The following is a 21,598-nucleotide window of genomic DNA, read 5'->3' as shown; positions in this document are numbered from 1 at the left end:
CAAATGTTCCCCTACAGGCTACAAGGACCTCAAGTTCCTACAGAATTTTTGTCAGCCAAAAGCCCCCAAACTTTATTTATATGAAAATGAAGCAGTGCTTTCTTTCCCAGCTTATATTTGTATCATGATTTTATTCTGATTCTAAATGAAACACTACACATTTAGCCATGTGAAATCCCATCTTGTTAGTTTTGGCCCATCCTTCCAAACTGTCAAGGCCTTTTTGGAAACTGAATTCTTTTATCCAACTTATTAGTTCTCCCTCCGAGCTTTGTTTAATTTGTAAATTTCTGTCATGCAAAACTTGGAACAGACCATACATTTTTTGAGACATTTATTTCACAGAATGAACTATACTCGACTTATAAGCAGGCACAACTGCTTGATCTAAGTTTTCCCTCCTCTTCCCCACTCTGTACATCATTTACAGCAGAGGCTGTTCGAAAAAAGTTCTCTTGTCACTGGTAGTGCAACAGGGTACTCGTTTTTAGTTTCCCTGGCTGCTCAAGTAAATACTATGCAGTGAGTTTGCTTAAACAATGGGAATTTAATGGGTCACTGTTTTGAGGCCAGGAGAAAGTCCAAATCAAGGCATCATCAAAGAGATGCTTTTTTTTCCCTAATACTGACATTCTGGAGTTGGCTGAGGGTGATCCTTGGTCCTTGGCTCCTGTCACACTGCGATGGACATGACAGCCTCTCCTGGCATCTCCCTTCTCTTCCAGGTTCCACTGACCTTCAACTTCTTGCTTCCAATGGCTTTTTCTCTCTGTCTGAATTTCATTCTGCTTATACTGACTTTAGTAATAGGATTAAGACCCATCCTGACTGAGTTGGGCCACACCTTAATTAAAGTAACATCTTTATTTAAAATGGGTCCACACATAGAGGAATGGATTAAGTTTAAGAACATGTTTTTCAGAGGTTCATAGCTAAAAACCACCACAGTACTCCAGGTGATTTATGTGCTGGTCCAAGGCAGATTGGAAAGACACAAGGTTCTCACTCCATAAAAGGAAAAAATAAATATTAGATTAACTGTGGTTTCATTGGTGAAAACCTACCAAATGCAGCTCTGTGTGGTTGCTAGTGCCACCAGCCCTGTCAGCCTGGATAAAATGTTTTGAGTAAGAGAATAAAGAACATGGACTTTGGAGGCAGACTTCCAGGATTTAAATCCTGGCACCACTATTTGCTTCCTGCATGATGCTGGAGAGGTTACTTAATTTCTTCATACCATGGTTTTTTCATTTGTAAAGTGATGATAATTATTGATAATTACAGTACTTAGCTCACAGGTTGCTGAGAATTAAATGTCATAGTATATGTAAAGTGCTTATAATGGCATCAAGAATATGTATAACATCAGTGAATGTGAGCTCCTATTATTATTATAACCTATTTATTTTTGCTTTGATATGAGCATCAATGGAAAGGAAGGAAGTTAGAAAGATGCGATAAAAGAGGGATAGTGTAAGTGATATAGCAAGGGAGAAAGAGATGAACGGAAGGAGGGTAGTTACAGAAAGTGATGGTTAAAGTCTAGTTTTATTCTTGCTTTTTAAAATTCTTTACTCCAACCTACAACTCAAAGAAGTTTTACTTCTCTCTACACTGAATGGTTAAGTCAGGGCCAGATAATAATTCTTTTTTTGTTTTTAATTTTTGATACCAACTTAACTTTAATAGCATCTACATATACTGTTCCTACATCCCTCTGACTCCAACTTTTTTCATACTTATTACAAATTATATCTTTGCACACTGTATGTGAAAACCATAGATTTATCATCACTTTTTATGCAAGCACATTTTAGCATCTGTAGGAGGAAGGAGAGTTACATACCAAAAAATACAATAGCATTGGCATTTATAATTACCCATATGGTTACCTTTAGTGGAGTTCTTTATCTCTTTATGCTGCTTTGATTCACTGTCTGGAGTCCTTTCTTTTCAGTCTGAAGAACTCCCTTTAGCATTGCTTGTAGGACAGGTCTAGTGTTAATGAACTCCCTCAACTTTTGTTTATCTGGGAATGTCTTCATCTCTTCCTCATTTTTGAAAGAAAGTTTTGCCAGATATAATATTCTTGGTTGGCAATCGTTTTCTCTCAGCACTTTGGGAAATTTCTGTTACTATTTCTCTGAAAATTCTTTCTGCTCCTTTCTCTCTTTCTTCTCTTTCTGGGTCTCCTATAATGTGTAGATTGGCATGCTTGATGGTGTCCCACTGGTCTCTTAGGCTATTTTTGCTTTTCCTAATTCTTTTTTCTTTCTGTTCCTCAGCCTGACTCATTTCAATTGTCTTTGAGTTCACTGAATATTTATTCTGCCAGCTCCAACCTGCTCCTGAAACCCTCTTGGGGATTTTTCACTTCAGTTATCATGGTCTTCAATTCAAGTAGTTTTGATTCGTTCCTTCATAAAATTTCTATCCCTTTACTGAGATTCTCATATTGTCATTCATTGTTTCCTGATACCCTTTAGTTCTTTCTCTGTGTTTTCCTTCATCTCCTTGAGCATACTGGAGATCACTTTTTTTTAAAAGTCATTTTCTGGTATGCTCACAGTCTGGTCTTCTTCATTGATGTTTTCTGGATTTTTAACATGTTCCTTTGGATGCACCATCATTTCCCATATTTTTTTGTTTGTTTGTTCGTTTGTCTGTCTTGTACATTTTACTATTTTAAAATGTTAACTCTGGGATTTAGTCCCTGAGCTGTTTCCTGGGTTTGTATCCTGCTAGTGATATGTGAGAAATTTTCCTGAGGGCCAGAAGCTAACAAAATCAAACAAACCTATGCAAAAAATACCTCAGTCGTTGCAATTTGGCTTTGTGTTGGCTGGTGCTCTCCTTCAGAGTCCAGATCTCCTCTCAAAGAGGTTTGCCTAAGGTAAATGCAGGGTGCAAGGTCCTCTTGTTTTTTTCTGAGTCTGTATCTTGTTCTGGGCTTATGCTTGCTAGTGATTTATTTAAAGGAATTTGAATGTCCCTTCTCTTCTCTAGAAACAGATCTTTCCCTCTCTGGGTGCTCCCCCACAGGATTTAAAACAGGCAAGCCTTTGCCACAGGACACCCAACTCAATTTCTTCTTGTACTGCTTTCACTGGACCAAGCTACCTTTGCCTGAAGAGCAAATTTGGGATAGGGGTGAAGGAAGAGCCAGCAACAGTGCCAACAGCTTCTCTTATGGCTTTTGGAAGCTACGTTTTCTTGATTCTGCCAGCACTTACCCAATAAATGCAGCCCTTTAACTGTTTCCCATAGATTTGAGGAAGGGGATTGGCTTTAAAACTCCTTTGTCACTGCTGCCTGAGGTGGACTGGAACAATGGCTGCCCTCAAAGCAGTGATCAGCAATCATCAGACTGCATCCCCCTGGATCTTGGGGAACTAGGCTGGGGATGGAAAACAGTACACAATGCATGGAGAATGAAATTCACCAGTATTTATTGCAATTTACCAGCCACTTCCTCCTGCTCTTCCCTAGATGCTGCACAGTGTTCTACTAGATTCCGGTGTTTCAAAATAGTTGATTCAGACAATTTCTGCCTGTTTAGTAACTGTTCTGGTGGAAAGACATTTTCCTAGAGCTGTCTTCTCTGCCATTTCCCCACAATCCTCCAAGAATTTTTTCTTGATGTGCAATATATGAAGTCAGTATCTTTAGAGTCTTTTCCTCTGCCAGAGTGAAGAATAGAAACTAATATAGGTGATATTTAAAATAGTGAAATGACTAACTTAGAGGCAGTAGAAAGGAAGGTGAAGAATTCTTAAAATATATAATCTGGGCTTAAATAAGGGAGAGTTCTTCCTCCATGTTCTGGTTAATACAGTACTCTTACACTCTGCACTCTGTTCAGACATGGACATAGGGACTTTTAATTAATTTATCAGTATTATTAATGGGTCATTATAAACACTTGTTTACTAAACTTTCTTGGCACGTGTTTAAGTCTCTGTGGATCACACTTTCTATTCTAGTGCATGTGTACTTTGTGTGGGCAGTTGAACTTTGGAGGCATCAAAACTCAAAGCTCCATAGTTGGTGCCATAAATTTTGCCATGGTGAGGCTCTACATTTAGTTTGGCTCCTGCTCTGGGCTCTTGCTCCACCTCTAGGCTATGTCTGGTTTTTCTCTGGGCTCTAGGGCTGGTCCTGGCCCAGGCTCACTCCCTTATTTCCACCTTCATCCTATACTGTGTTAGGTTACCTTGAAACATATAAGACTGAGAAAAGACATGAAGAAAGGACGAGAAAAAGCAACGAATTATGAGTAAAGGTCTAGAGTGGGGAAATAAACACAATCAACACTGGGATGTTGTCTATGATTATAGAATAGGAATGTATTCCAAGATAAGTATATGTATATACAAATACAACATTATATATTGTTGACAATGAATGAATACTTCATACTGACCTTAGGGGGTTTAAATGGATAGTCTGGTGAAAAGGTAATGTCAAGAAAGAATACTCCTCCTTCATACACAGATCCTGGGGGTCCCAAAATAGTTGACCTCCATTCATAAATGTTGTCTCCTTTGGGTCCAGCACTGAAATAAAACATACAGATAAATTTACATAAAGACTGGAATTTAAAAAAATCTATAGTAACAATAAATTGAGCAGTTCCATGAAAACAAAACGAATCGGTTAATTTATATAACAATTCATATGTCAATATCATCTGTAAATGAAATATTTTGGCATTATTTAATGAAAAAAAAACAAGAATTCCCTTATGCCATTCACATAAAGCTAGAAAGGCCACAAGAGAACAACTAGCCTAATCCCTTTGCTAAAAAACGAGAATACAAATGAGGTCCATGGAGATCAGTAACCCATAAGACTCAATTGTTCAAATATTATATCCCATCTGAATCTTCTTTCTGCTCTCCTGCCCAAAGCCCATTAAGATCAGTGTGGTCTGTAGATGATAAGATGTATCACTTTGTTTTACAACTGTGTTTTATAATGCTTTCTTCTTCTACCCCTTCCTGGAACAATAGTTCCTTGAGGAATAGATTATGGCTTCTCCTTTGTGCCTAGTAAGTAAATTTTTGTTGGATGATGACGGATTAATGGCAAATCAAGTGAAGTCATATGATTTCCAGAAGCAAATATATGTCCCTAAGTGTCAGAAAAATTCACTGAGGAAATAAGGCCCACATAAGTCAAATGAACTCTATTAATTCTCTCAGGTGAAATGAAGGCCAAAATGAGATTAGTACTTAGATCTTCAATGCCCTTTTTGCTATATCAAGCTGTGACCTACATTGAGTAGCCAGAAATTCTCCTCATACCCTGTAGCAAAATGGACAACTCTATAAGGTGCTTGGGAAAGACTTTATTGCCAACAATGATTTTGCTTCTTTTCTCTCTTATCTTGAAATCAGTTTATATCTACAAAAAAATTCATTGTTGAGCAGTAATACAAAAAGAGCATACATCATGATCAAGTTGAGATTATTCCCAAAATGCAAGGATGGTTTAATAACAGAAAATGTTTCTATGTATTACATTGCACTGATAAAAGGAGAAAAAAAAAAAAAACAACTCAATAAATGCAGAAAAAGTCTTCAATAGAATTTAATATCCATTTGTGATAAAAACTCTTAACAAAACTGTAAAAGAAGGAAACTTCTTTAGCCTGATAAAGGGCATCTACCAAAAACCTCATAGCAACTATTGTATTCAATTGTAAAATATTAAAAGCACTCCCTCTAAATTGAGGAATCAGACAAGGATGACTGCTGTCTCCATTTCTAATCATATTGTACAAGAGAGCATATTCATAAAAGTATAAATAAAACAAGGAAAAAAGAAATAAAAGGTATATGGATTGGGATGGTAGAAATAAAACTCTCAAGATTTGCAGGATTTATGTGCAGAGAACGCCACCCTCCCCTAAATTTATATACAATTTACTAAACTTGAAAGAGTTTAGCAAAGTGGCTGCATGTAAGAGCAATATTCAAAGCTCACCTGCATTTCTCAACACCAACAAAATTATAAAATGTATGATAACATTTTATATGTTTATATGTATGAACATCTTAAGGACCTACAATTAAACTTAATGAAGGATTCACACTGATGCACATAGCGGAACTATTCACAATTGCCAAAAGATGGAAGCAACCCTAGTGTCCTTCAACAAAATGTGGAATACACATACAATGAAACATTATTTAGCCAGAAAAAAGAATGAAATTTAAAATTTTTCTATTCTAGTAACACATATACAACCTAAAATCTCCCCTTTTAACCACATTCAAATATATAATTCAATGATGTTAATCACATTCACAGTGTTGTGCTACTATCATCACAATCCATTATCAAAACTTTTCTACCATCCCAAATAGAAACTGTACCAATTAAGCATTAAATCCCCACTCCCTACCCCAACCCCGGCTCCTGGTAACTTATCTAGTATGGCACTCTATGAATTTGCTTATTCTAATTATTTCATATCATTGAGATCTTAGCACAACATTGTGAATGTAATTAAATATTTGAATGTGGTTAAAAGGGGGAATTTTAGGTTGTATATGTTAACTAGAAATTTAGAAAGCAACAACAACATTGGACTGTAGAACACAAACCATGAACCCTAATGTAAACTATGGATTTTAGTTAACAGTATAATAATACTGTTTCATCAATTGTAACAAAGGTACCACACTAATTAAAGTGTTAATAATAGGAAAAATTGTCTGTGTTTGTGTGTGGGGGGGAGTATATGGAACTCTGCATTTTCTGTATGATTTTTCTGTAAACCTACTTCTCTAATAAAAAAAATTAAAAAAAAATAGAATTTCATGAAACATATATAAGATCTCTGTGGAGAAAAATATAAAACTTTACTAACATACATTTTAGAGTTAAATAATGGAGAGTGATACCAAATTTACGGATAGAGAGATCAAAAAGCCTACAGATGTCAATTTTCCCCAAAGTGATCCAATGATACTCCAATGAAAATTTCAACAGATATTTTTAATGGAACTCGACAAGTTGATTCTAAAATTTATTTGGAAACTCAAATAAAGTCAACAAACTTTCTCTAAACACATATGGAAACCTGACATACGTCAAAACTGATGGGGTTGGGAAATCTGTTTTTGTACTTGGAAAATAGAAAAATTGGCTTTCTATCTCAATAAGTAAACAAAACTCAATTACAGGTGTACTAGCCTTGAATGCAAAAGTAAAAAATTTAAGTGTTTGACTAAAGAGAATGAAAAGGCATACCATAAATTGAGAAAAAATATTTGCATTATATAGAACTGACAAAGGATTAATAATGTCCATATTTGGATATTTGTATGGTATGTGACTATATTTCAATAAAATTTCATTAAAAAAAGAAAAAAGAATAAAATGTCCGTAATATACAAATTCCTATGGATTAATAAGAAAAAGACTAATGATTTAATAAAAAATGGATTAGCATTTTCAAAGACGAAACAAGAACTGCCAATAATATGAAAAATTCTCAGTCTCATTAAAATCAGGAAAATGAAATTTCAAATCCCAATTCAATATTATTTTACAAAATACACTGGCAAAAATAAAAGCTTCACACAACAAAGTATAGATGAGGATATGGAAACAACTGCTATACACTACTGATAAGAGTGTATACTAGAACAATCACTTTGGATAAGAAAGTGAACTTACCTAGTTAAGTTGAATATATGCCTAACTTACAACCCAGCAATTACACACCTAGGTATATACCCCAGAGAAATTCTTGCACATGTACAAGAATGTAATAGCAAAAAGTAGAAATAACACAAATGTCCACTGATGAATAAGTGGATAAACAAATTGTGGTACATTCAACCAAAGTAATATCATACAGCAGTGAAAACATAGATTACCATGGATAAATCTTAAAAATAATATTGAATAAAAAAAGCAAGTCTAAAAAGAATATACTTTATGATACTATTTCTACAAAATTTCAAACAAGCAAACAAGAATAAGAGACACATATATGCGGTGAACTACAATGAAAGGTGTGCTGGTTTGGAGCTGTTATGGATCCTAGAAAGCCATGTTCTTTTATTTCAATCTTGTGAGGTGGAACCTTTGATTAATTTCCATGTAGATGTGACCCTGCCCAATCAGGGTGGGTCTTAATTAGATCACTGGACTCCTGAGGGGAGCTCAGAACCCACACAAACCCAGATGCTAGGAGACACTTGGAGATGGAGACAGAAAGATGTCTGGAGATGCTAAGCCAAGAGATGAAGCCCAGAGTTTGCCCCAGAGAAGCTAAGAGAGGATCCTCAGATACTTAGAGAGAAATGCTTAGGGAGAACCAGCAAGCATGCATAGGAGCTGAGAGAGCGAAGCTAAGAGAGACAGAAGCCCAGAGACATCTTGGAGAAAACCATTTTGAAACCAGAACCTGGGAGCAAAAGGACCAGCAGATGCCAGCCACCTGCTTTCCCAGCTAACAGAGGTGTTCTGGATGCCATCGGCCTTTCTTCATTGAAGCTTTAGCAAACCATAACAAAAGGCAAGAAAACAAATGACAAAAAACTTAGGAGAGTAGCTTCATGGGTGGGAGCAGAGCATGAAGGAATAGCACAGAGGAGCCTCAATGGTTCTGGTGATGGTCTATGTCTTAGTGTGTGTGGTGGATTCAGGAGTATCTGTTTTATTACTAGGCTCCACAATTTACTTATGTGTTAGATGTGTTCTTTCATGTATATAAAATTTTTATATTAAGAAAGGATGCAAAAAAGGCTACCAAAATAATACATGAGAAAAGCAAGTTGTAGTATATGTACAGTGTGATCCTACTTATGTGATTTAAAAATATATAAAACAATATATTTTTATGGGTACATATTTATGTAAAAGTCTTTTAAGAAACATAAAAGTTTTTTAAGAAATGTTAAGTCTTTAAATAAATACACCTAAATTCATGATAGTAGTTATGCAAGGAGCAGGAAAGAGTTGGGAATAGAGAGATGGATGGAAATAGATCTGGAAATAGGGAATGAAGGAGAGTTCAATTTTATCTCTATTGTTTGATTTCTCTTATTAGAAAAAGATGAAGTAAAAGAATAGAATAAAATCACAGTTGGTCAAACTTATCGCAAAGTGCTGAAAAATATGGAGAAGAAGTGGTGCAAGAGACCAGAATGCAGAATTTCTGCTTTACCGTCCCCTTCAACTACCTCTCCTGGAGCTTACAGTCCAGCATTAACAGAATATATTCAGGCCAGAAGACAGTGAAGTTTTGGCAACAAAAGTCCCTTTTACCAGACAAGCTCACTCACTCAAATGAATAATACACTGGTTACACACTGAGCTATAATTAGACCCAGTATGAACAGGTAAGTTTATCAGAAGGAACAGCTTAGAAGTAAATTGTAGGTTTGTAGTTAAACATTACTTCAAAGTAAAAACAAACAAAAAAACGCATAGCAGAGCACACAGTTATGAAAACAATGTGCAAAGACACATTTCCCAAATAACAAGATATAATTTCCCTGAGTATGACTTTCAGACTTTGAGAAAATTTAAGATTACTTTCTAAGAATAGTAGCTACAGTTAGTTATATAATGCAGGTTAATGTAAGGAATCACCAAACAGTACCACCATGAAGACATTCAGAATTAGAAGGCAGGAGATATCTCATCAAGGAGGGCACTGGCTGCAGATAAATTAAACTCAATTTGTGCCAATTACAAGTTTTATCTGGCTCTTTGTTTAATATGAAGTTATTAAACAGTGGACTAAACAATGCAGCTAACACATGCTACCAATTTGTTTCTGTTTAAGAAATACTTTACTAGTAATGACAAACTACCCTGAAAACAGATTGGCATTTTTTTTTTTATTAAATTCAGTTTTATTGAAATACATTCACACAGCATACAATCATCCATGATATACAATCCACTGTCCACAGTATGATAACATAGTTATGCATTCATCACCACAATCTATCTCTGAACATTTTCCTTACATCAGAAAGAACCAGAACAAGAATAAAAAATAAAAGTGAAAAAAAAAAACACCCAAATCATCCCCCCATCCCACCCCATTTGTCCTTTAGTTTTTATCCCCATTCCTCCACTCATCCATACACTAGATAAAGGGGGTGTGATCCACAAGGTCTTTACAATCACTGTCACCCCTTGTAATCTACATTATTATATAATTGTCTTCAGGAGTCCAGACTGCTGGGTTGGAGTTTGGTAGTTTCAGGTATTTACTTCTAGCTATTCCAATACATTAAAGCCTAAGAGGTGTTATCTATATAGTGCATAAGAATGTCCACCAGAGTGACCTCTCGACTCCATTTGGAATCTCTCAGCCACTGAAACTATTTCGTCTCATTTTGCATCCCCCTTTTGGTCAAGAAAATATTCTCAGTCCCACGATGCCGGGTCCACATTCATCTCCGGGAGTCATACTCTGCGTTGCCAGGGAGATTTACACCCCTGGCAGTCGGGTCCCACGTAAGGGGGGAGGGCAGCGAGTTTACCTGTTGCGATGGCTCAGTTAGAGAGAGAGAGGGCCACATCTGAGCAACAAAGAGGTACTCAGGGGGAGACTCTTAGGCACCATTACATACAACTTTAGACTCTCCTTTGTGGTAATGAGCTTCATAAGGGCAAGTCCCATGCTTGAGGGCTCAGCACATCAAACCGCCAGTCCCAATGTTTGTGACAACATCAGCACCAGTCCAGGTGAGGATGTCCAACACATCCACACCTTCCCCCAGATCCTTGGGGCTGGGGAGGGGGAGGCTGTAAATATATTTTTTATTATCTGACAGATTGGCATTTTAAAGTACATTTAAAACTAATACAACTTTCTCAATATAAAAATTGAATCTTAGCTAACTTCCTCGAATACCTTATGTTAGATCCCAGAAAGAAAGGAACTAACATGTAGAGGGAGTTTCTAACCCAGAGGCCCTGCAGGTTATCTCACAGAAAACAGGCGCCCCATAAACCAAAGAATGAAGGCTGTTTAAGGCTGTCCCAGCCATAGTGGTGCCCCAACCCCAAAAGGCGGGTAAAAGCAAGATCAGATATTTCTGTAGGACAAACAACTGAAAAGGCCTGCTCTCCCTAGATGGATAATGTAGCTGCTTTTCTGAGAAGAATAATGGGCTAGAATCCTAAAAACCTATCAGCCTAGAAGTTGACAGACACCCACCCAATCAAGGCACAGGATGCACTCAGCAGGCACCCTTCTCCCCCAACACCCTTCCCTCCCCACGTGGGTTTTTCCTTTAAAAAAATGCTGCTCTCAGATAGAGGGCTGGAGCCATTTTTCCTTTCTTTCCTTTCTGATGGCTCCCACCTGCTTACTTCTGCTTTCTTCCTCTAATAAACCTTAAACTCTCTACTTAAACCATGACTCGCTGTGTTTGTGTGGATTCTTGAACGGCTCTGAACCTAACACCTTAAAAATAACATGTCTCTTTATCAATTGCAATTCTAAAGCTTACAGTGGTGGTAGCCATGTGGCCAATGAGCACTTGAAGTGTAGCTAGTCCAACTGAGATATGCTGTAAATGTAAAATATATATCAAAAACCGAAAGATTTAATAAAAAAGAGAGTAAAATATCTCACACTAGTTTTTACTGATAAATGTTGAAATGATAATATGTAATATATTGGGCTAAAATATAGTATTAAATTTAACTTGACCTATGTTCTAGAGCAGCACTGTTCAAATAAAACTTTCTGTGATAATGGAAATGTTTTAGTCTGCTCATACGCATTCAATATGATAGCCACTGGCCACATATGGCCACCGAGCATTTGAAATGAGGCTACTGAGACTAAGGATCTGAATTTCCAATCTCATTTGATTTTAACAAATATAAAATATAAAGTTAATGGTTAGTGGTTACTTGATCTAGAGTAGCTCATATTGACTGAAATGGTTTTTAACACCATAATTATTTGGATTTATAAAAGACAGGAGATGGGCCTTTATGTGCTTTAACTGAACCAAAGAAGTGAGAAGCAGATGATGCAGACTGCTTTAATAATCACTTCTCCCTCAAGCTGATCAAATAAAAGTACCAGAGGACACTCGTAGTATAAAGCAGTGGTTAAGAACAGAAATAGATTTGCTGGTCTGAATCCTAGTCCTACCACTTAAAACCTGTGTGACTCTTGGTAAATATATAACTTCTTATGCCTCAGTTTCTTTGTATGCAAAATTGGATAATTACAGCACCAACATTGTGGAGCAACTGTGAAAGTTTTAGAATTGTACTCACAGAGCTTGGAATATGGGGCCCTTAGGAGCCCAAACAGTAAGGAAGCCTCCAAATTTTAGCCCTGTAGATGATACAGACATTCACAAAACCTCAAAAAGTTAATTCTCCAATGAACTTATAAGAAGAGTTTCATGATCCTAGGACTAAACAACAAGTTATCAAGACCTGTGCATTAAAAAAAACAAAACAAAACAAAAACTAACAGCTTAATCTTACCTGTATTTGGGTAGGGCAGAACTTTGGAAATCATCAGATTCCATAGTCACCACTCCCAAGAAATCCAATTTTTTAATGAACAGAACGTTTAGTTAAAATCAGGATTTTCAGATAGGAAGTTATTTAATGCTCCCCTTCTTGCAATATCATTAATGATGAATTCCCTTACAATTTTTTTTAATTTTCAGTTTTTATTTTTAAAGAACAAAAAGAAACACAGCTAACATTCAGATTCAAATTTCAAAATAAAAACACGTTTGCATAAATCTATTAAAATGCAAATATCAGTTAGTAAACTACACATTGGTTAGTGTTGCAGCTTGGAGAAATTCTGGTAGAGAATCAATGTTATAAATTGTGTTCAGCTTCCCATGCTGCTCCTCTACAGTGGATGAACCCCTATATACAGCTTATAATATTATATATTCACAATAAAAATGACAAAAAGGACTAGACATTCATTGCCTTTAAGATCAAAAGATAATTTAACTATATTTGAGTACTTTCGATATGCTGAGCCAAAGTTACAACTCTGTGTCCAACAGTTTTCAGTTGTGTCTGCTGTCTTTTCCCCTAAAGATGCAACCCTAACATATAAAGAAGAAGGTTGTCAGGACAATAATCCTGGTTCCAGAGAACAAGGAACTTGCCTATGTAGAATATCTCTGATGTGCTAACACTTTTCACTAAACCGTTCTGTGCTTCAATTCCTTCATATGTAAAATGTAAAATCAAAGGGCTGCTGAGAGGTTTAACTGAATCAATACAGAGTGCTCAGAAATCTGCCTGAACATAGTAAGTGCTAAATAAAAATGAGCTATTCATAGTAGCCTAAGTGTTGACTATAAAGGATTATAGTTTTGATGGCATAACTAGGAGAAATCAGATGGAAATGGGCCTTTACAAATTAGTAGCTAAGAAACAGCTTAGTTAAAAATAAAATTTTTAACTGCAATGGATACCTGAACCATGTATTTAGAAACCAAAGCATAGCAAATGAGAGTCGCTATCTGCTGAGTCCTAAGAACCAGAAAGATTATCTAAAAGTGTGTGGGGGACAGACCAGGTTATCCTGTCTGAAGAACTGGTGTTCAGTCACTGCAGTTTCAAATTTATTCTAAGTAAGGATGCTGTTTGGGGCAGAGACTGGTGTGAAATTGACAGGGATGGTACCAAGGCATTTCTCAGGAGTTCTAGCAATTCCTGCTTATATGAGACTCCCTGTAACTCAATTCATCCCTTCAAGAGGGGAGGCAAGTCGTTTACACTCAAATGTGAACCTATGTCCAAAATCCTTTTGGAGGTGAACACTTTTTTTTTTTTTTTTAATAGTTTTTATTTTTTTTAATCAAATTGTGGCATTTCTTTTTAAGTGAGTGGTAGATTATATGTAAGTCAATATACAAATATATAGGCTATACATGCACCTCTGTCAGATAAATTTGATAATTCTAAAGTTCATTTCACCCATTCCCTGGACCTTCTAAAAGTATATAAACTTTATAAAATTCAGAACAAATTATAACACAAACTCCCAGTAGAAGCAAAGGACTTGGTAACTGCTGTAAGAAAGTATAAAGAGCACACGGGATGAATATGCATTATATTAAAACTATATGTCCAAGCCATATAAGCTGATATACACAATGACTTCCCCTTTAAGTTATGTGAATTCTTTTGAGTAGGCGCAAACAGCAAGTACACACTGTCTGTAACAAATTTTAGGGTGATTACTGAAAAATCTCTTCCATTTGCTAAAAGAAAACAAAATATTGCTAGTGATTAATTAGTTTGCTTCTATAACAAACTTTTGCCAATAAGTGACTTCTTTAAAATTTTAGCTGTTTTGCGCTAGATGTGTAATTACAGTATCCCAACATATTAGGAAAAAGTCCAATTGTTTACAAACATCATTTGAAATTACATGGGGAAATACAATTCAGAGTATATATCAAATACCTCATACAAAAAAGACTGTACAAAAATCATAGATTTTATTATACATTAAAAAATCTTCTAACACTACATTTCTTGAAGCCTTGTCAGTAAATACCTATTTTGACAAAATGAAAAAAATAAGTCCTCTGCCCCCATATGTATGGCCCATCACAAAAAAAAATAAGTAGGTGAACACTTTTAAGAATACTGAACTCTGGCTTACAGTACAATAATGTACGTATTTCCCCAGTATAAGACTGGAAGGAAGGGAAAGTACCCACAACTGAAAAGAAAATGGGAAGGCAAGGCCCAAGTCAGTTACAGATGAGTATGGAAGGAAGGCCATTGAAAACAAATTCCTCAAAATGGTTTGAGTGAAATGAGAAAAAAACATGCAGGGGTAGAGAGAATCAAGAGAGGTAATATATTCAGTGTTCTCATCAGGGCCACAGGCTGACTTATTTGTTGCTAAATCCAATGGTGCTTTTTGTCTTCATCTTACTAAAATTCTCTGTAGCTCTCACACCAATTCCTGAAAAACCCTTTTCCCCAGGCATCTCTGAGAGTCTCCTCTCTTTCTTGGTTGCCCTCTAATTTAGGATATTCCTCCAAATCTTTTGTCCTCTTCAATGTTTCTCTCCCTAAGAGTTCCACCCTCAGCCACCTTTTCATCTCACCCTCTTTCTGGGTTTCTCATTTTCCACCTTTGACAATCACCTACTGAACATTGATAGAATCTCTAATATAGTCAGAAACTTGAGACTCATCCTTGACTATTTCTCCTCCTCTCTTTAGTTTCCCCCAAATCTGTTGAATCTCAACTCCCTATCTCCATAATCTGTCCAATGTCTCCATGAGCTTTCACTCAGATTATGACACCAGCATCCTCTGTGCTTTCCCTGTCTTCAGTCTTGCCTCCCTCTGATCCATCCATTATGCTGCAGACAGGGCAATCTCCAGAAGATCTTTTAAATAGGATCATTTCCAACCCTGCTTTCTCTGATTTCTTAATACCAAGCCCAGACTCTTCAGTAGCATACAAAGTTATCTTTCATAAAGCTCTGAATCCAGCTTACATCTCTGCCCTGACCCCTTGCCACTCCTCTCCCCTCAATTCTATTCTCCAATCATAGTGGAATTATTCAGAGAACCTCCAAGGGACAGGCTCTTTCTTGCATCCAGGCTTTGCTCCCTGTGTCTCACCATTCAATTTGTCCCTTAGGTCTTAGTTTAGCTATGCTTTCCTTCAGGACATGCTCCTTTCCCCCTAAAGTCTGCAATAGGTTCTCCTTTGGGAGTGGTAACATTATATGATAATATAAGCATTATAAAAACGAGATAAGTATGGGAAATATTATGGAAAAGAATTATCTGGATTACAGGAAAAAAGGACTCAACTCGATGGTGAGAAGGCATCTCAGGAAGTTAAAATAGTGCAGACAGAAAACATTTCTTTCTGCTTAAAGCTCCAAGCAGAACTGGACTGTTAATCTTTCTGCCAAATATGCATCTCCCTCATACAGCTTCATTCTAATCCTTAAGTGTCAAAAAAAAAGGAATTATTTTATAATTTTTGTGAATGAGTGCTTAAGAAATGGGAAGGATCTTTATCCTCAATCATACTTCACAGTTTGTGATATAAACATGGAAAAAATTATCTCAGCTAACTATAGTTACCTTTCACAAAATCTTACTTTAAAATGACTACTATCGTCTCCTCTGTTCGCATCCTTTGTTAACATTGTCAACATTTTAGCAAAGAAAGAAGAACAGGAAGAAAAAGGAATTTTAAACAAAATCACAACTTGATAATCAGAGGACTTCCTTTTCCTAGGGAAGGCAGTAGCTAGCAAGATAGCATGCCTAGTGAGTAAATTAGCTTTCTGTAAGTCACTGAGTCTGATACTTTCTCAGTAAGTTCATAAGCACAAAAACAAGTCATAAAGTCAATCACAACCAAATCTTATTTTAATATATACGGGTTGTTAGAAACAAGGTTACCATTTTAAAGGCTTTGGAAACTCTCTACTTCAGCTTTTTTCTAACCTAGAAGCCTTAGAATTAAACTGGAATTTCACTGAATTGGACAATTGAGCATAAAATCAATGAGAATTAAAATGCTGACCTATAAAATTTTTAATCCTTTAATTAGCTGAAAGGATTCTAGAAATGAGCTCATCAGGTGATTGTCAACTTTTTTCCTTCCCAGTATACACTCAGTAACAATGACCCATTTTAGCAGTGACTCTCAGAATGTGTTCTGGAGGAAGTGGGGGCAAAAGGGAGGGGGTAAGAAACAATGTTTTGAAAAAATGAAAATGCCTCCCCACCCCACCCCGCACTCCAGTTGAGAATCACTTAAATCCAAAGCCTTCCTTTTCTAAAGGCAATAAAATGAAAGGTTAACAAGGTGAAGTGCTGTGCCCAAAGCCATACCAGTAGAAGAAAACCTGAGCCATCTGATACCAAGGTGGAGGTTCTTATTCTGTCACAATAATTGCCAATTGAAATATGAAGACTCAACCAAAACAAACAAACAAACAAACAAAAAACTATATGGTTACCATTATGATAAACTGCATTGCTTAAGACAGGACACCAGAGATCAAGACTAACATCTAGATCTTTTACTTTTTCATTATGAGCAAGCTTCAAAGGCCTAGCTTCAGAGGTTTGGTAAACATTTTTTTTTAATCTACTGTATTCTTTTTTTAGCTTTTCAAACTAGACACTCAATGGCTATCTTTGACTACTCCCTCCATTTCTTTCTTTCTTTCTTTTTTTTGTAAACGAATCTATCACTTCTTCCTGCAACAATGCTTTTGTTGCCCACCTCCTACCCCCATCTCTTGTTGTTTTTCTCTCACCTGTGCTGGAAGTGAAACGCCTCAGGGTACTCAGGGCTTCCAAAATTAGTTTCTTTCATCTGTACTTAAGAACAATTTTGGCATGTGAACATGCCAATGTAACAAGTAATGTTTCTTTATTATTTAAATTTTCCTCCCACACTATTAGACACTGAAGGCTGTTGGGCTTTAACGTGTCTGCTGGTCTAATCTGCAAGATAAACAAGCTTTTGACAAGAGTGCAAGCCACTACCATCCCTTAACAGTTTTTAGGAAGCCATATCCTTCCCCCCCAAATTTCAATTCTCAAAAAACTTACCATTCACAAAGGACAGAATGTAGAGTTCCCCAGTAGCATTCCAATTGCAGCTTTACTATTTGCTAACATTTACAGTATATCAAAGTAAAAATTCCATTTAAAAGTTAAGATGGAGCAAATCTTAGGGAATAGACAGAATACTTAAGACTGTATGTAGAATAACTATCAAAGCAATGAGTTTTCTAAGTAGGTTAAACACTCCCAATATACTTTTTGTTGGCTGAGAACAAAAATGGTAACAACACCTAATTTATTCCTAAAAAGGTGAGATGTGGTATTCTACAATCTAATAATTTATCTTTGTATACCTGGCACTGCCATCTGGCTCCAAGACCAATCATCACTCTTCTTTTCTACCAGGCTACGGTGGAGGCCAAGGTTGGCACAGATGAGGAAAAGTTAGACAAGTCAACCAGAAGAACAAAGGAAAAAGTAAACCGCACACACAGATACTTAATAAATGTTTGTTGAAGAACAAGTAAATATCTTTAGTAAAATACTATTCTATTAGTATATCATATAGATCAAAGATGTAGAGAAGGATGGTCTGAATCCTAACTCTGCCATATTGTGACTTAGAGCAGGCTATTTAACCTCTTGAAGTCTTAGACCCCTCTTTGACAAAGGGCCGACCCTCATAGGGCTGATGTGAGGATGAAATGAGTTAATATTTGTGAAGTGCTTAAAACAGTGTGTGGCCCATAGCAAGGGATATATAAGTTTATACCATTATCATTTTTAAGCTAAGTGAGAAACTAGCATGATAATAAACTAAATGGTATCAGTATCAGTTCCCTACATTTCTGTTTAAAGGACTGTAATTGGCCAAGAGAACAAGTGCCAATGACAAGCAGGTTAGAGTTATTTTTGCCTGAAGAAAATATATGTATGTTTCAACAGCATCTAAACACTTAGCAATTTAGTCAAACACACCATAGACAGTGTCAATATTTAAACTCTGGATATATTTATAGAGTTGACAAAGCACTTTCACATGCACTATCTTCCTTAACCTTCCCCACAACTATATGGGATAGGATTATTATTTTCAAATGAGATCCCTCCACTATGTTTTTCCTCCTTTAATGCCCTATTTAATCTCATAAACCTGGATTTCCTAACACCTTGCAGTCTCTTTCACCAAAGAATCAGACTTTGTGTTAAAAAAAAAAAAAAATCCAGGCCCTTAAAGGCTTGTACCAATTTCATCTCCAATTATTCCTTCTTCCTTTCAGCTCATCAGCAAAGATCAGGAGACAGACGGGTGTTTGGTCAAAGGATGCAAGAACAGGGCAGGCAGCATGGCATAAGTTTCTTCACAGAGAAGGGATAGAATGTATTTGACTGAGCTCTGGTGGCTTTTGGCAGAACTACTGCCCCAGCTGGAAGCCAGTTTTTAAGAGACTAGCCCCACAGAAGACTAAAAAATTACTTTTTTGTCTTTTGGTGACATTCATAAAGTTTATTTTCCTGGTAAAATGAGCTCCCTCCTCCCCAATCATTTAAGGGTCAATACTTCTATCAGGCATCTTTAAGAGTGTATAAATAAGGAATATACATTTTTAAAAAGGAAGCAAAAGAAAGGATCTAGATAATTTTGTTCCTCAAAACACTTACAAAGGGACGGGTCACGACAGCACTCTCGTATTAGGTCATACTCTATTACTTAACTGCTTAGTTGGCTAACAATGGTCCATGATAACTAGCTTTTGCATGAGGTTTTGCAGCCTACCCTTGTAAAACATTTATAGAAATGACTTCCAGCACTCATTGTAGTGATTTGATATTATACAAAATTCATTAATTATGTTATTTACATCAATTTTCTATCACAGTTATTATTACCTTTCAGATTTCAGTCAATGCCCTCTTTCTTTGTATACAAAACAAACACAGATTTTGTAGAATACGTGCTGCTTAAGAGTCTGCAATTTATAGTATCCCTTACTAATTCTTTTCAACATGAGCTATCATTGAGGGAGTTAGTGGTTTTTGCTTTTGGAAGTGCTGCCATAGTGGAAAACTTACATTGCCCATCCCCTTATTATAGTGTCTGCTAATACATCAGGTTGTTGCCTGCCAAGTAGATTTAATTTACCCACTTTTCAGTCTGCATTAACCTTTGAATAATAAAGCACAGCTGAGGCTGCTGTAAGAAACAAACTGAGAAATGAATAATTAAAAATACCTTCTCAGCCTTGGAAAGACCAATCTCTAACCATTAGGAGAGCTTTAATTGTGAGCGAACTAAGCATGAAAAAGGCTAATTGTCTGCACTGAAACAAATGCTAAGGACACAGTGTGCTATAGTATATGCAGTATACAAAAAGCAAAGCTCTGAAAACATCAAGTAATTAGTTTAAATGAAAAAGTAAGGATAGTTTGATTCTAAAGAAAAAGTAACTTCTAAAGATAACCACGTTATTGTCTGCATACAGAAAAAAAAAACACTACTACTTATAAAAAGCTATTATTTGTTTGATGCAGGTGGACTGTCTGGAGTAGCATTTGAAGGGATAGAAATGCTAAATCTGAAACAAAAGGTTAATAATAGAATATATTATAGGAAAACCCTATTTTTTTTGAATCTGTCAAGTATTTATGCCAGCTGGGCTTGTTCTTTGCTGTGTTTGGATTTATTTTCCTTTGGAAATTCCCAAATCCAAATCCGTTTTATTTAGGTGCTGAGATCACAAAACAGCCATATTTTATATACTTGCTAAAATACTGTGAGCATTTAATATTATTTTAAAACCAGAGAAACCTTTTTATTTGAATAATTGGAAACAATTTTCTCTGTTTCTAGTCCTCCAACAAAGGATATGACATTATCCTAAATCCAAGAGGGTAGTTTCTTCCATTACTGACTTCAAAATTTTAGGAATGGAGAGCCTTATACATCCTTCCTTTGTAGCATTTGTGTTCAGTTTTTCTTACAATAGGAAGTTTTTTCTTATGCTTTACTTTATTTTGCTAAATTTAAGGTCCTTTCATCTTCTGTTCAAAAAAAAACATACTATCATTGCCCATTTAATAAACTGTCAGTTACTAGAAAGTCAGGAAGGTAGAAATCTTTTTTTTCCATATTCAGCATGCTATGGTTTTTAAAAAGACTTTCATTTTCAATTTTCATGCTTCTTTTGGTTCTCTGGATCTTTTCTAGCTTTTGGTATATCTAACTTAAAGATGACTCTATGCAGATAATAGGTGAAAGTTTAGCCAAATAAAAACAGGACTGGAATTGCTACTTTAATAAAGACCAGCTTCTCATGCAGAAGAATAGAAACATTACTTTTTTGTTCTTGCAGATTGTATTCTTAATATTTTCCTATTTCACATCAGTTCTTAAAATAAGAAAACTAACTGCTGACTTACATTGAACTTGTTCCCTGCTGGGTCCTGGAAATCCTTCTGTTCTATCTGTCATTAGTTACCATCGGATATAGTTGTTCTCACTGCTCTTGTTTCTTTCAAACATCACCAGTATTTTTGCTTTCACTCTCTGTCATATATTTGTTTAAATTTTGTTTGATGGTCCCTAAGTTGCCATCTTCTCAGAGCTAGTCACTTTGTAAAACTTGGTTTCACTCCTACCTCAGCAAAATTAAATGAGGCATTGTTTGCATATTTTCCTAATACCATCCTATTTAAAACTTTTTTAAAACACTGTCAATATGGTCCTTAACCTTTTTCTCTGATTTACCTTATTCTTAAACAAGTCCATTTCATCTATATCTCTAACTGAAGTCTGATCTCATTTTCAAACTCATTAACATTTGCTGTATGGGGTAATGTTGACATTCATAACTCCTAGACTCTGGCTCTGAGTCTCCAGTGTCACACAGATAACTAAAGTTTCAGGGACTGAACAGGTTATACACAAAGAGCTCAACATCTCAGATTTAGAAATAGCCATAACAAATTAGGAATAGATGTAACTAAGAGCTTACAAACTAGGAACATTTACAATAAGCCTTCCCCTGATAACCTATGCTCTCAG

The 21,598-nt window shown here is 36.0% G+C and overlaps 1 protein-coding gene across 2 annotated transcripts in view; it reads right to left on the bottom strand.

The window, feature by feature from the left end:
- Positions 1 to 21,598, bottom strand: part of UBE2E2 (ubiquitin conjugating enzyme E2 E2) — a 489,981-nt gene that overhangs the window by 87,675 nt on the left and 380,708 nt on the right. For both annotated transcript variants that reach the window (XM_037845691.1, XM_037845699.1), the window contains exon 4: positions 4,424 to 4,556. In XM_037845691.1, the coding sequence (XP_037701619.1) occupies positions 4,424 to 4,556 (133 nt within the window). The remainder of the gene's footprint in view (positions 1 to 4,423; positions 4,557 to 21,598) is intronic.

This window comes from Choloepus didactylus, chromosome 1, assembly GCF_015220235.1.
Source record: "Choloepus didactylus isolate mChoDid1 chromosome 1, mChoDid1.pri, whole genome shotgun sequence".
NCBI classification, from domain to species: Eukaryota; Metazoa; Chordata; class Mammalia; order Pilosa; family Megalonychidae; genus Choloepus; species Choloepus didactylus.
The sequence above is the reverse complement of the archived record's forward strand: the minus strand, read 5'-3'. Positions and strand labels throughout refer to the sequence as shown.